The 15992-nt window shown below is 40.0% G+C and overlaps 1 protein-coding gene across 2 annotated transcripts in view; it reads right to left on the reverse strand.

Moving 5' to 3' along the window:
• Window positions 1–15992, reverse strand: part of TPRG1 (tumor protein p63 regulated 1) — a 194398-nt gene that overhangs the window by 100154 nt on the left and 78252 nt on the right. For both annotated transcript variants that reach the window (XM_089330863.1, XM_089330864.1), the window contains exon 3: window positions 12567–12658. In XM_089330863.1, coding sequence (XP_089186989.1) covers window positions 12567–12658 — 92 coding nt within the window. The remainder of the gene's footprint in view (window positions 1–12566; window positions 12659–15992) is intronic.

Here is a 15992-nt window from a genome sequence, read left to right on the forward strand (position 1 = left end):
ACTAAGCACTGGAAGGTGGGCAGACACAGCTTAGATAGAAGTAGATCAAGATCATGCCTGCCTTGAGGAACGTTTTCTTCACAATGTGGACAATGAACCATACTATGCGGTATCATGTGAACACAAAGAAGAGAAATATGCTGACTTTTGTTGAATTAACATGGAAAGGCTTGGCTCATCAGGAAGGAAAGAAACACACAAAATAGAGGAAACTGGGTGAGTACAATCATGAGGTCAAGGCGTCAGTCAACTAGACAGTTCAATTTGAATGATGAAATTTGAAAGGTGTATATTGGTAACAAGGCCCAGAGAGAGAAATTCAGAGAAGACATTCAGGGTTTTGAGGATGCAACAGAAGAATATGGAAGCTGTGAGGACTCACAGAATTCCCTAGACCATGAACATGAGAGTGATCTGGACCAGCGCTCACAAATTCCAGTGTCATAGGAATCAACTGGGGATCCTTTGAAAATTCAGGTTCAGTGGGTCTGAGTGGAGCCTTGTGCATCCTTATTCTGATAAGCTCCAAAGTGCCACTGATGTTAATGACCACAGGATCATGATTTGAATAACAAGGATCTAGAATACTTGCAAGTATGAAAAAATGGACATGGTTGAAAGATGCAGTTCAGAATGTTAACTTAATTTTCATAGTGCTTTTACCCTTAAATTATTCAGGACTACAGAAAATTAGAAATCTCAGCCTTCAGGTCTTTGGTCTTCTTCTAAATTATTTGTAATAGTAGCTTTCATTACAGAATTAGTTTGGCAATACTTACAACATTAGGAGACGGTGACAAGATAAAAGTGGGATTGGCTTTGATCTATCAATGTCACCCATCATTCCCTAGAGATTTCTGACTTTTGCAGTTGTTTCTGGGCAAAGAATAAATGAAGTCAAATGAATAGCACAAGCCAGAGACATATATGAAGAGGAAAATGTCTCTGAACCTGCCCAGTGGACCTCTGACCCTCCTCCCTACAAATACAAGACAATCAACAAAGAAGGCAGTCGCAGGCACAAAGATCATTTAACCAATTTAAACCGCAATGATCGCTGTGTCGGGAGATGAGAAAATCACAAAAGGCAGCAGGAGCAGTGTAATGAGAAGACAACCAGGCAAGGAGAGCTGTGTCATGAAGTCAAGCTCTCCCGTGACCCTTAATAAGTGGTTGCCCTTGGACAGGTCATTCAATCTCTGGGCTTCTTCATCCAGAAAATAGAGCTGCTCCTTCCTCCCTGCCTCCCCTCCTGGGTCTGTTTCAGGACATCAGGTGTGAGAGTGAGCTCATGCAGGGATGCTTTGGGATCCAGGGACTCCAAAGAGGCAAGCCTGGGCCTGGGAAAAGCTACCTGGTCACCTTTCCCTAAATGTTCATTTGTTCCCCAGGCTGCCTTGCTTTTTCATTTGAAGATCTGAAAGAGCTCTTCCTTCTGGGAAACCTTCCTTCCACCTACCCCACCAAGTCCAAGAAACAGAATTCTCAGTCTTTGAAGCGTGTGTCTGCCAGAGGAACCACCGTCAGCTCTTCTGGGGATGGCAAATCTGAAAAAGGCAGTGCTTGCTCAGCAGGAGGCTACGATACAGCAGCAAGGCACAGGTGGGATCTTTGCACAGTTGTGCAAAGGCTATTTTAGCAAAAGTCAGGGCAGCATAGTGAGTTGGAGCCTTAAGTCTGCTACTTTAGAGCTGTGTTACTCTCCTGAGCGTTGATTCCCTCTGCTACAAACGAGGGGCAACGTTTCCCACCACAGACTACTGCTAAGAAGATTGAAGAAGAGCACTTTTAAACTAGAAGGTGCTATAAAATATTTCTTATTTTTATCAAGAATCAAATGGGGGTGCTTCATATATTTTGGTTTCTCTTCCAATCATAAAGTGTTACTCTGCTTCGCTGATAGCTCTTACTTGGTGCTTCAATTTTGAAATAATAATAATAACAATACACTTTTTTTTTTTGGACAGGCAGAGAGGACAGTGAGAAAGAGAGAGACAGAGAGAAAGGTCTTCCTTTGCTGTTGGTTCACCCTCCAATGGCCGCCGTGGCCAGTGTGCTGTGGCTGGCGCATCACGCTGATCTGAAGCAAGGAACCAGGTGCTTCTCCTGGTCTCCCATGCGGGTGCAGGGCCCAAGGACTTGGGCCATCCTCCACTGCACTCCCGGGCCACAGCAGAGAGCTGGCCTGGAAGAGGGGCCACCAGGACAGAATCTGGCGCCCCGACCAAGACTAGAACCCGGTGTGCCGGCGCCGCGAGGTGGAGGATTAGCCTATTGAGCAACGGCGCCGGCCAATAACAATACACTTTTAAACTCGTGTAGTCAGAGTTTAGAAAGTCATTGTTCAATAAAAGGTGAGTGATTGAACAACTTTACAAAAAGCTACATGGTAACAAGGAAATACACAAGAAAACAACTGACAGAAGTACCATTTAGGGAAGAGCAGCCAAACTGCAAGCATTATACTCATCTAATGGCAAATGCATACATAGATAGTACATTTGAAGTATTCAATAAATGTTGTTGTTATTATTAATTCATAACAATCTTAGGCAAAATTGTAAGGAAAAAAGCTGGAATACTAAGAATTAATAGTAGGTATGCTACTTTCAAGATCAATGAATCTCTAATGGACCAAACAACATCTTACAGCAAATTCACTAATTAACAAAACAAAGGAAATTCCTACCCAGGTTCATCCAGCCAACTCATTATACAGAGCAAATCCAGGATGCAAATCCAGGTCTCTGAATCCAAATTCGGGCATCCTTCTATGGTAGCAGGCCACTTCTTCACCATCATTTTTATTTTGGTATATTTGACATGGGCAGTTAGTTGGATTTCACATATGTATTATGACAAAATCCTGACACAGAAACAGGGTAGATGCCGGAAAGTAGACGATGTAGCCGACTCTAAGCATTGCTTACAAACATGAAGAACAAGAACTACTTGATCCCAGCCACCAGAGGCAAGTCTTCCCATTTAGGAATAAGAAGAATAAGGACAACTCTCCCCCAGCACCACTTCACACTGATGTGTCAGAAGGGGAGGGCCCATCTCCTGCCTCCCTACCCACACAGATAAAAGCATGTTGAGTACATCCTGCAGAAGAGCCACTCCACTGCCATCATATCATATTCCTAAGACTCCAGAGAGGGTCGAGATGTTCTTCTTTGTGCTGACTTAATGGCTCACTTCTCAAAGCATGCAGACAATTTCTGTAAAAAGTCCTTTTACAGAAGGAAGGAACAAGAGTGTGAGAGGAGGAGGCAAGGTTGACATAAGCACTCTCCTGTCTTTATAGCTGTAGAGACACATAAAGTTCCTGTCTGGGCTGGGCTGGAGGCCAGGATCCCAGCTGGAAACGCCTGAGTGTATTATTCACGGTTTTAGCTGAACTGCAGTCTAGCTGGGGTTTGTGGCTGAACCTCCCGGTTTACCTCTTGGCTTCTCTGTTCATTTTCCTTGTGGCCTCTTCCAGAATGTCTTCAAGCTCACGTTTCTTATTTTACATAGTAATACATTACATAGTAATACATTGCTCTCTATGTAAAACATTAGTTGTTTGGCAAATGGCTTTAGTGATCTAAATACGGTATTTTTTAATGCCCTTAACTTCCTTTGAAAGTGCTATAAGAAATAAACACATCAGAATCACTGTTCCTTTTGTTTTTTAAAAAATAAATATTTTATTTATTTATTTAAGAGGCAGAGTCACAGAGAAAGGGAAAGACAGAGACAAAGGTCTTCCATCCACTGGTTCACTCCCCAAATGACTGCAACAGCCAGAGCTGGGCTGATCCGAAGTCAGGAGCCAAGAGCTTCCTCTGGATTTCTCAAGTGTGTATGGGGGCCCAGGAATGTGGGCCATTTTCCACTGAGTTCCCAGGACATAAGCGGAGAGCTGGATCAGAAAAGGAGCCGCCGAAATACATACCGGCACCCATATGGGATGCTGGCGATGCAGGCCGAGGCTTAGCCTACTATGCCACAGCACCGGCCCCTCACTATTCCCTTTGAAAAACTACTTTCGAAGATAGTAACTCGACTCATATATATGTGTAATTACTCACTCAACATCTCCATTTGGATGTTCTAGGACACCTCAGAGCCTTTTTTCCCAAAAAATGTGCTCAACCAGGTCAGTAAAAGGTGAGTGACAAGATTTTTAAGAAGATTAAGTCAGATTATGTGCACAAAGATTTTTCCTCGATGTTTATCATGTATTGGGTTCTTGTTAAAGTAGAATTATCATTTCCTTGGAAACCTGAAATGGTGGCCCAGGCAACCCTCCCGTTTCCCAGAGCATACTCAAGAGTTACCATGGATTCTCCTCACATACAGTTAAACACAAAGATTTGTAGGGCCCGGTTGTGTCCATTACCGATTTGCTGCCTCTCAGGTCCAAATGTACCTTCAATATATGCTCTGTGGAAGTCAAAGGAATCCCTTTTCCCCTCCCCCTTTAACGTGGGCACTATCTTAATCTCCTGCAGTATAGACCATCAGAGGGATAACTCTAGGAAGAAGAGGTTTTCTATGACCTCCAGCCTGTACCAATGGGTCAGTGAGGAGCTGTGAGGCCAGCCAGTGGAGTCTGACAAAGCACAGACCCACAGCACAGTCCCTCTGCAAACCGTAAGCCTCTCTGCCTGGCTGCAATAACCTTCCCAGTGTCACCTTCTATTCATCCACCAAAAAGACAGCTGCTTGAGGAACTGGACAACAGTGTTTGAGGACCAGAATATTCTCTCATTGTTGCATTAATACAATATAAAAGCTCCAGGCATACACACTTTTAGCTGTATTGTGAACATATTCTCCATTACTTTCTTAAGTTTATACAATCAACAAAATAAGAAATTAAGAAATCAAGCTCTAGATTTCATTATGGTTGGGGCATAATGAAGTTGGCCTAGATTTTCACTTGCAGCATAAAATGAACAACGTATTTGTTGTTTTACTTTTCTAAAACCTGAAAATTTTTTGATTCTGATTCACAAGTGATCCCAACTATTTTAGACAAGGAATTGTGGACCAATGGTGATCTTCACAAAATACAGCCGCATTTTCCCCATACTTCTCCTGTCATCACCTATGAGATAGAATTCAGGTTCTTTTATAAGGCCCTTGAGCACTTTTCCAATATCCTACCCTGAAAACCCTACCCGACTCTCTTACATCAATTATTTTGAGGGATCTGACTCGCTATGAGTAAAGACTGAACTGAGTGCATCAATCATCCCATATCTGCATATTATACCTCTTTGGGGGGAATCAGAATCCAGCCAACCTCAAGACTGATACAGGTGTGCCGTCTTTCTTCATTCCCTACTACTTATACCATTTTCATCTGGCCATTTCATGCTCTCCAGCCTCTATTTCTTATTAGTAAAATGAGAATCATGGCCCAAGTGTTTGGTATAATGGTTAAGACGCCACCAGAATGTCTGGGTCCAACACCTGGCTCCAATCCCCCATTTTAGCTCCCTGATGCTGTGCGTTCTGAGATTCAGCAGTGATGGGTCAAGTACTTGGGTCCCTGCCACTCATGGGGGATACCTGGATTAGTCAGTCCCTGGCTTCTGGCTTCAGTATGACTCAGTCACAGCTATTGAAGGCATTTGAGGAGTGAACCAGCAGATGGAAGATCTCTCTCAAATAAGTAAATAAATAAATAAAAATTTATAATGAGAATCATATTTTATTAGTTTGAGCCTTTTCTCCTTTTTTCTTATTCTAAAGGCTTATCAATTTCTTTAGCTTTTAAAAAAATCAATTCTCATGTCATTAATCTTTTGTATTGGTTTCTTTGTCTTTCTTTTTCTTTCCTTCTACAGAATTCTTGCTTTCCTCGGCCCTTGAGATACATTGTTAGATTGTTTATTTGATATCTTTCTCATTTTTGTTCGATGTGGCTGCTTATTGCTATAAGCTTCCCTCTTAGTACTTCTCTTGCTGTATTTCATAATTTGGGGTATGTTGTTGTGCTCAGTTTCATTCATTTCAAGGAATGTTCCAATTTACCTTTTGACTATTTAAACAGTCCATTATTCATTCTGAAAAACATTATCCAGTCTACGTATATTTATATAATTTCTACAGTTTCTGTTGTTATTTATTCCTCTGTGGTCAGAAAAGATACATGACAAAATTTCAGCTCACTAGGCTAATCTTTCGCCTGTGGCAACTGTACCCCGGGTTCTAGTCCTGGTTGGGGCACTGGATTCTGTCCCAGTTGCTCCTCTTCCAGTCCAGCTCTCTGCTGTGGCCTGGGAGTGCAGTGGAGGATGGCCCAAGTCCTTGGGCCCTGCACCTGCATGGGAGACCAGGAGGAAGCACCTGGCTCCTGGCTTCGGATTGGCACAGCATGCTGGCTGTAGCGTCCATTTGGGGGGTGAACCAATGGAAGGAAGACCTTTCTCTCTCTCTCTCTGTCTAACTCTGCCTGTCAAAAAAACAATTTCAATTGCTTTTTACATTGGTTAACACTTGTTCTGTGGTCTAATGAGTGGTTTATCCTTGAAAATGTTCTGTGCACTCATGAAAAGAATGTATTCTCTGCAGCTGTTGGATGGTATGTTTATAAATATCTGCTAGAACCAGTTGGTCTATAGTGCAGTTTAACCATGAAATCGGCTGATTTTCTTTTTGCCTGGATGATGAAATTAGCATGTTGAATATTAAATCTAATAGTGTTTGTTTTAAACAACTGGATGCTCCAACATTTGATATATACAAATTTACAGTCACCAAAACTTCCCTTTGAATTGATCCCTTCATCATTATGCAGTGATCACGTCTGACCTTTTTTGGTTTTTGTCTTAAACTCTATCTGTCTGTCATCAATATGGCTATTCCTACTCATTTTTTTCAATTCTATTTGCATAGAATATCTTTTCCCATCCTTTCACTTTCTTTCTACGTGTGTCTTTAATGGTAAAGTGAATTTCTTATAGGCAACATATCCTTGGAACTTGATTTTTTAAATGATTTTTTAAAATTTATTTGACAGGTAGAGTTATAGACAGTGAGAAAGAGAGAGAGAGAAAGGTCTTTCTTCTGTTGGTTCACTCCCCAAATGGCCAATATGTCCGGTGCTATGCCGATCTGAAGTCAGGAGTCAGGTGTTTCCTCCTGGTCTCCCATGCAGGTGCAGGGCCCAAACACTTGGGCCATCCTCCACTGCACTCCCGGGCCACAGCAGAGAGCCAGATTGGAAGAGGAGCAACTGAGACTAGAATCTGGCACCCATATGGGATGCCTGCGCCGCAGGCGGAGGATTAACCAAGTGAGCCACGGCACCGGCCCCAGAACTTGATTTTTCAATCCAATCAGCTAGTCTGTATCTTCAATTTTGGGAAGTTAGTCCACTTACTTCAAAGTTATTAATTATTAATAAAAAGCATGAAACTATTGAGGTATCGAGGGTGCCTTGAGGATAAAGCAAGTTCATGAATTCAAAAATACCCTGTAATGTGCTTTATACATTAAAAAAGACTTTTATTCTCATCATTTTGAACCTGGAATTTTTTATTAAAAGCAAACTTGCTTCAAATTACCAGATATTCAATCAAGGTGTCTCATCTCTATGGAAGGAACTAAATGTCACCGTGATGAAGCCTTGTCATTTGTTACCCACATTTAAGTGTATTGCATGAGGACAGTCTTGTGTGGTTGGTGGGATTAGAGGAGCTTGTTTGTATTATAGCCCCAATAATCCATAATATCTAAAGGAATAGGTCTCCTTTGATTATTAAAAAAGAGGCATTGGGGCAGGGGAACCCCAGGCTGTCACCTTTCTGGGCCAGGGTGTTGATTTTATTGATTTTGCTGTTGTTGTCTTAGGTAGATAGGATTAGCTTGTTGGTTTTCTTTTCTTTTGTTGTCTTTGCATTTCCCTACATTTATATATTATAGTCTTCAATTAAAAAAATCTGCAAACAGACTTGAATGTGAAAAATCATCCAAAGCCTCCATCAATACTATTTCTGACAGTGGGCCTCACATCACCTGCTTGAACATCTACATTGATGAGAACCTCACCAATTTTGTCATCTCTTTCCATTTCATAACATGTAATCAAACGATCTATAAGGTTTAATGACAAAAAAAAAAAAAAAGAAACTGGCAAATTCTCACTATGCTAGAAATGACTGAAACCAGAACTTCTATGGAGAATGACCTTAAATGGGGAAGAGGAGTTGGAAGATTTTGCCAGAGAGGAAGACCAAAAAAGCACTATCATTTAAAAAAGAAAAATGGATTCCAAAGGGCAAAGGAAGAAATGCTGAAAACAAACAAGCTTATGAATGCATTAAATTCTATATTCACAGGCTACATCCTTCACTGTTATCCTAAATTTAAATGTGGAAGAGAGAGAAACTAGAAAACTAGAATCTCCTAATATACCCCAGCAATACTGAACCTTCCTATCAGTTTCAGAGCTCAGAGCTCGGTTCAAAAATTGTGTCTTTGAGGGCACAGCTGTTCACATTTATCTGAAAACTACTTGTTTTACTAATTGTTCTAGTTGATGCTAAAATAACAACAGAGAATTACGGTGCTAAGCTTCAATGTAGATTATACAATTTGATTTTTGTATGGAAAGCTTATGACTAAAAGTATTTATAATCACTGAGCAAAAGCAATCAAATGGATTCCAAAAAGACACATTTCTATACAAATAACATCAAATAATTAAAATATGCAATATTAAAAAGATCACTGGCTCTATTATTTGAAAACAGCCACAGTTGGATTTTAAAAGACCATATTTTTCATTCTTCTTTATAAGGGAAATACATTGTACAAACAAATTAGATAAATGTTCACTTTTTTACTTTTTCATGTTAATGTGATATTAATAAAAATAGAACAGATTCAATGGCAGTCATAGATATAATATATATATATAATATATATATATAATATATATATATAATATATTTTTCTCTTTTTCTTTTTTAAATTTTCAGATAACATATTTTAATTTCTCATTATAGTCAAACACTTAATGAGTTCAAGATGGAAAAAGATGCTATTTCAGCTGAAATATAGGCAAAGTCTATAAATAATAACCAAATGAAAAGGTAACTTTTCTCTCTTGTACAGATTTTAAAACAATCACAGGTCATTATAACTCTTGTAATATATCATTCTTAAATTTTACTGGACAGAGTCTTTGTAGACATCTGTCCTAATAAAGATAGATTTTTCATGTACATAAGTCAAATTTTACTCTGTGATAAGGAGTGGAAAGTAGGGAGTAGGGAATGAAATGTTATTTAGTAAAAGTGACTTCATAAATCCTGAATTACAGACTTTTCTTGTGATTATTTATTTATTTTCATTTTATTTGAAAGTCAGAGACATAGAGACACAGAGACAGATATCCATTGTCTTCCCCAAATGCCTCCAATAGCCAGGAATAGACCAGACTGAAATCAGGAGCCTGGAGCTCAATCGGAGTCCCCCAGGTGGTGGCAGGGACACAAGCACTGGGACCTCATCTGATGCCTCCCAGGGAGCACATCAGCAGGAAGATGGATTGGAAGCAGAAGAGCTGGGACTTGAACTAGGCACTCCCATAAGGGATGTGTGTATCTCAAACAGCAACTTACCTGTTGTGCCAAACACCTATCCCTAGACTTTACTTTTCATAGGAGATAACTCTGAGATAATAGAGCTGGATAGGAAAGAAATGAAGGCAGAAGCCACCACCACCAAAAACAGCAAAAAGCCTTTTACCAATATTTAGTTCTTAGTGAGTAGAAGAGAAACACTGATTGCCCTTGAAAATCCACTATGTGCTAGAAACTCTGCTAAGATTTTTACCAATGTTGCTTCATTTATTCCTCTCAAGTTTTCATATATACATGTGTATATATATGTATGATATATATGCATACATATATGTACATACACATGTATACACATATATGCACATACATATGTATGCACATATATGTATGTACATATATAATATATATCACTATCTCTACTTCAGGGATGAAGAAAGATTCAAAAATGATACGTTAGTTTTCAAAGGTTCATTTTCATTCAACTCTTGGAACCCATTTGAAACAATAATCAGATGAACTCACATGTGAACTGGCATTACATATAATTGATTGAAGAATTTCTTATGCTGGTTGTGTTATGGTTAAACAATCACGTGTGGGGCCGGGACTGTGATGTAGCAGATAAAGCTGCTGTCTGCAGTTCTGGCATTCCATACGGTCACTGGTTTGAGTCTCAGCTGCTCCACTTCCAATCTAGCTCTCTGCTATGGCCTGGGAAAGCAGTGGAGGATGGCCCAAGTCCTTGGGCCCCTGTAACCATGTGGGAGACCAGGAATAAGCTCCTGGCTCCTGGCTTCAGATTGGCACAGCTCTGACAGTTGCAGCCACTTGGGGAGTGAACCAGCGGATGGAAGACTTCTCTCTCTCTTTCTCTTTACCTCTGCCTCTCTGTAACTCTGCTTCTCAAATAAATAAATAAATCTTTTAAAAAATAAATAAATAATCAAGTGTTTGAAACATAGTCAAGAATGTTCTGCCCATGGGTAAGATGAAATGAGCCTTCACTCTATGTATAGGGATCATTGAGCTTCTCTGCTGGATCCTTTGGTGACTGGATTTCCAAGCCAGAGAGCAGAACTTATAGGACCCCATTAAGCATCTGAGGTGGATAGTCTAACAGATTATCCAGTAATGAGTTATACAGTAAACATGAGTAGTCCTCTTCCCATATTATGTGGATATTTTACTTGCCATTGTAAAGATTAGGTAACTACTAATATTAACCTAGTGGATGAAGAAAGGATCAAAGGTCAAACAGACAATAGACTCTCTGGGCAGGCAGAAATGAAATTATCATTTTCATAGCACCAATTGCAAAGAAAGCTCTAATAGTTAACATAAGCTTCGGGGATGTATACAATTATTAAAGCAATAAAGACTTCAGTATTAGAGTTGATTTTTATCCTAATTCCTGACAGGTATGCTATCTTCTCTATGTTGCCTAATGTCTCCACTTTTGTTGTTTATATAATTGCACATAAAATATAATTCAAATTTTCTGTGTTGACCTCATATATCCTCTTTCCTATCATTCCTTTCCACTGCACCCAGAACAGCATAATTGGTAGACCAATGTAGTAAAAGGCAGAGTGCTTTTTTTTTTTTAAAAAAAAGAAAGCTTTTATTTAATGAATACAAATTCCACAGGTACTGCTTTAGGAATATAATGGTTCTTTCCCCCATACCCACCCTCCCACCCCCACTCTGTCCCCTACCCCAACTTCTATCCCACCTCCTACTCCCTCTCTCATCCCATTCTTCATTAAGATTCATTTTTAATTATCTTCATATACAGAAGAGCAACTCTATACTAGGTAAAGATTTCAACAATTTGCACACACACACACAAAGTGTAAAGTACTGTTTGAGAACAAGTTTTACAGTTAATTCTCATAGTACAACTCTTTAAGGACAGAGGTCCTACATAGGGAGTAAGTGCACAGTGACTCCTGTTGTTGATTTAAAAATTAACACTCTTATTTATGACATCAGTAATCACCCAAGGCTGTTGACATGAGCTGCCAAGGCTATGGAAGCCTTTTGAGTCCAAAAACTCTGTCAGTATTTAGACATGGCCATAAGCAAAGTGGATTTTCTCTCCTCCCTTCAGAGAAAAGAACATCCTTCTTTGATGGCCCCTTTCCACTCGGGTCTCACTCACAGAGATCCTTCATGTAGGACATTTTTTAACCACAGTGTCTTGGTTGAATTCTTCATTTAACATGGAATTAATCATAGATGTATAAAGTCAATTGAAAATAGATCCCAGCAAAAACAAAGTGTGGTAATAAGAGAGGGAGGAGCTATACGGTTTGGCACACATTCCCACAGACTTACCTCCAGGGTAAAACTAAAAACTTGCCATGGGACTCCAAATCCTATTAAGCAGGGTGGGTACTAATGCCATCTTATGTGTTAAAGTGATCATAATAAGTTTGTAATTGATCATATAGGTAGGATTAAGTGTCAAAGTGATCACATAAATAAGACCATGTGTCTGGTAATAACAATAGAGAGAATCAAAAAGGAGAGAATGTTCCAACATGGGATGCAGACCACACAGCAGATTCATAGAATGACAAATGCCATAAACAGCACTCTGATCGCAAATTCAGCCTTTAAGGCATTCAGATCTGGCTGGAAAGCCCATGACAGCATTTCAGGATGGAAAGCCAAGACACTGTGGCAGAATGCTTTTAATGGAGACAGATTGGAACTAGAGAATTAAGAAGCTAATAAAATCTTTGAAGTCAATAATGCAGGCCTAACCTAAAGTTGTGGAAGTGATGAGTGAGTGAGTGGATCAGTCCACAAAAGAGTTCTAGGAGTCAAATTTGATCATACCAGGAAACTTGACTCCATACCTGTGTAAGTCAACCATGCACTTTTATATAGCAACCAGAGGAAATTCCATCTCCTATTGTGCTATAGTAGCATCAAGGAAAATACTTTGTCCTTCACTTGGCCATTACTACTCACTCTGTCAAGAGCCAGAATCCTTGAATTGTCTCTCCAGAAGTCTTAGCTATGTGGCCTTTCAAGTCTTCCATGGCAGTCTCAATGGCACCTGGCTGAGTGGAAAGAAGACAACACATAGTTAAGAGAATATATAGCCCTATTCAAATGTGATCAGTTAGTATATTACAGAAGCTCCTCCAGAAAGCTAATCAGGAAAGATATAATTCTTTTTTCTCTCAAAATATTTTATTTATTTTTTGAGAGGTAGAGTTATAGACAGAGGGAGATACAGAGAGAAAGGTCTTCCATCCACTGGTTTACTCCCCAAATGGCTGCAATGGCAGGGGCTGGATGGATCCAAAGGCAGGAGATAAGACCTTCTTCTGGGTTTCCCACATGGGTGCAGGAGTCCAAGGACCTGGGCCATCTTCTACTGCCTTCTCAGGACATAATCTGAGAGCTGGATCAGAAGAGGAGCAGACACAATCCAGTGTCCATATGGGATGCCAATGCCACAGACAGAAGCTTAGCCTACCACGCCACAGTGTCAGCCCCCAAGACATAGAAAACTTAGTCTTGAACTCTGTTACTTACCAACGTGCTTTCTTGGGTGGAGCAAAATTGATGCAAATCCTGACTCCTATAACCTTACTCATACCTTTTCATAGAAATGAAGACAGCCATTTTTCAGAGCACTAAATTCACCAAGAAACATATTTATCAGGAAGTTCAAAACATTTAATAATTGTGCATTTTCCAATCAATCTTTTTCTCTCTTCAGAAAGTGCATGCCATTAAAATACAGAATAATAGCCTTCCAATTTTCTGGATGTAAATATAAACTGGAAAATGAGCACTTCCTGTTTCTCCACCTCACTTTCTTCATTCTTCCCCTACTTATGGGCCGAGCTCAAGGATACCCATCGATACCCATCCCAGTAAGTTTATAGACGTTATATTTCAATGACTCTTACAGTGCCATGCACATCAGAGTCATCTGAAATATGTGTTGAAGCAGATTTGTGTTACCATTGTCTGAGTTTCTGATTCTAGGATGAAAGCTGAGATTTTTTTTATTTCTAACAACTTCCTGGCTGAAGCTGTTGGTGTGGGGCTGGTACTATGGGAAATATTGCTCTCTAAATAGCTGTTCACAACCTGAGCTGCACATTAGAAACACTAGGGAGTTTTAAAAAACCTGAACATGCAGTCTGTGCAGCAAATTGAAACCTAGTGAATGACACTCACATTTCAGTACATCAGGAATTTTTTTTTTTTTCCAAAAGAGGCCAGCGCTCTGGCATAACAGGTAAAGCTGCTGCCTGCAGTGCCAGCATCCCATAAGGGTGCCAGTTCAAGTCCTGGCTACTCCACTTCCAATCCAGCTCTCTTCTGTGGCCTGGGAAAGCAGTGGAGGATGGCCCAAGTGCTTGGGTCCCTGTACCTGTGTGGGAGACCCAGAGGAGGCTGCTGGCTCTTGGCTACAGATCGGCTCTGCTCTGGCCATTGTGGCCAACTGGGGAGTGAACCAGCGGATAGAAGACCTCTCTTTCTTTCTGTCACTTCTTTTCTCTCTGTGTAACTCTGACTTTCAAATAAATAAATAAATCTTTAAAAAAAAAAAAAAGAATTCTTAAGGTATCTTAGATTGTCCCATGGGTAGCAAAGTTTGAGAACTACCACAGTCCAGGGTTTATGTAGTCTAAGTCATTTCATTTTGTCAATGAGGAAACCAGGTAGTTTCCTCAGGTAGTTTGAGAACTACCATAGTCCAGGGTTTATGTAGTCTAAGTCATTTCATTTTGTCAATGAGGAAACCAGTTACTATAGGAAGTAACTTGACAAGTTCACTTAAATAAGTAGTGTTAAAGATGGAAACAGAAACCCCTTTCACTTTCTGACTACACTAATAACAGACAGATTGCAAGATCTCATATATTCTCCGTATACTAGTACCTTAATGCCAACACCTAACTTGCTATAAAAACTAACATTTGTATTCCTCCCAGTGGGAGCTAGTCTCTCACAAAAGAGAACAAGGACAGTATCCTGGCAAGGACTCATTCAAAGGCCACTTTCTCCCAGGGGCTGGGTGGTTGTAGGATTTTTGTTTGCTTGCTTCTCAATCTGTGATAAAAGGCTTTGAAAGATTTTGGTCACAGTGTCTATAAGAAAAATCTTATACAGGACTCCTTACAATAGACACTCAAATGGAATGAGGCTGCTTCAAATCAAGTGAGGGCAAATGGAAAAGAGCTTAACTACTTAGCTCTCACCCTTCAGTTCATTCCAGGAAATGGATAGGACAACTTCCAAGCAGGGTGGAATGACCTGGGTGCATATTCCACATCTATCATGAATTCATTTTGAAACATCCTGGGCCTCTATTTCCATATTAATAGGACAATTGACTGATCTAAACCAAAACTTCCTGAGACAAGTTGATAACCAAAATGTCCTGAAAATCAAGGAAATATGATCATAGCACCAAGAGATTCTGAGTCTGTCCTTTCAACAAGTTTCCTGTTGAGTTGGATTGTGGGCCAGCAGATTAAATGATTGCTGATACTGTCATCCTCTGCTGCTGATGAAAGAGTTGTCAGTAAGCTGAGGAGACACTGCATGCCTGCTGAAGCCTGTGGGTCATGAAATTAGAACTTCTGGCATATCAATCAAATACACTTGAACTTCTGCTACAGAGAAGGGTGTACCAATATCATTCATTTCCAATCCCCTGCCTGTGGGGCTAGAGTACCCCAGAGGGAAATTCCTTGCGATCCCATGACAATTGTCCCCTCACCTAACCTCATTTCCTTGTCAATTTGACTCTACCAGGCACACTGGTCAAAGTCCTCTAAAAATAATGTTTTCTTGCATGACTCAACATGAATCTTTTTTGTCTCTCTGTTCTTGTATTCACATACTTCTGGCATCAACAAATATAACTCAGTAATGAGACCCATACTTTTCAGAAGAAAATATTGTTAAGTAGAGTTAAGAGAATAATGAAATAATACTTTAAAAAGCATTTTGTTGAATGTTTTTATGCCAGGCATTTTGCCAATATATAACAATGAATATAATAATGAGTTTCCCAAATCTTACTTGGAAATGGAAAGCAATGGGTAAAATCTATCAGAATGAAAAGTGGTCTATCCTTTGATCCAGACATTCTACCTCTGTGAAGTTATACTATGGAAATTCTTATGTTTGTGCAAAATGACACATGTATAAAGTATTATTTGCACCATTCTTTAAGTATAATAAAAATTTGTGGAAAAAGAAACAAATGTCTATCAACAAGTTGCTAGTTGGGGGGCTGGCGCTGTGGCGCAGTGGGTTAATGCCCTGGCCTGAAGCACTGGCATCCTATATGGGCGCCGGTTCAAGTCCAGGCTGCTCCTCTTCTGATCCGCCTTTCTGCTACAGCCTGGGAAAGCAGTAGAG

The sequence above is a fragment of the Oryctolagus cuniculus genome, chromosome 4 (genome assembly GCF_051225735.1).
Source record: "Oryctolagus cuniculus isolate XC-2025 breed Fujian yellow rabbit chromosome 4, ASM5122573v1, whole genome shotgun sequence".
NCBI lineage: Eukaryota > Metazoa > Chordata > Mammalia > Lagomorpha > Leporidae > Oryctolagus > Oryctolagus cuniculus.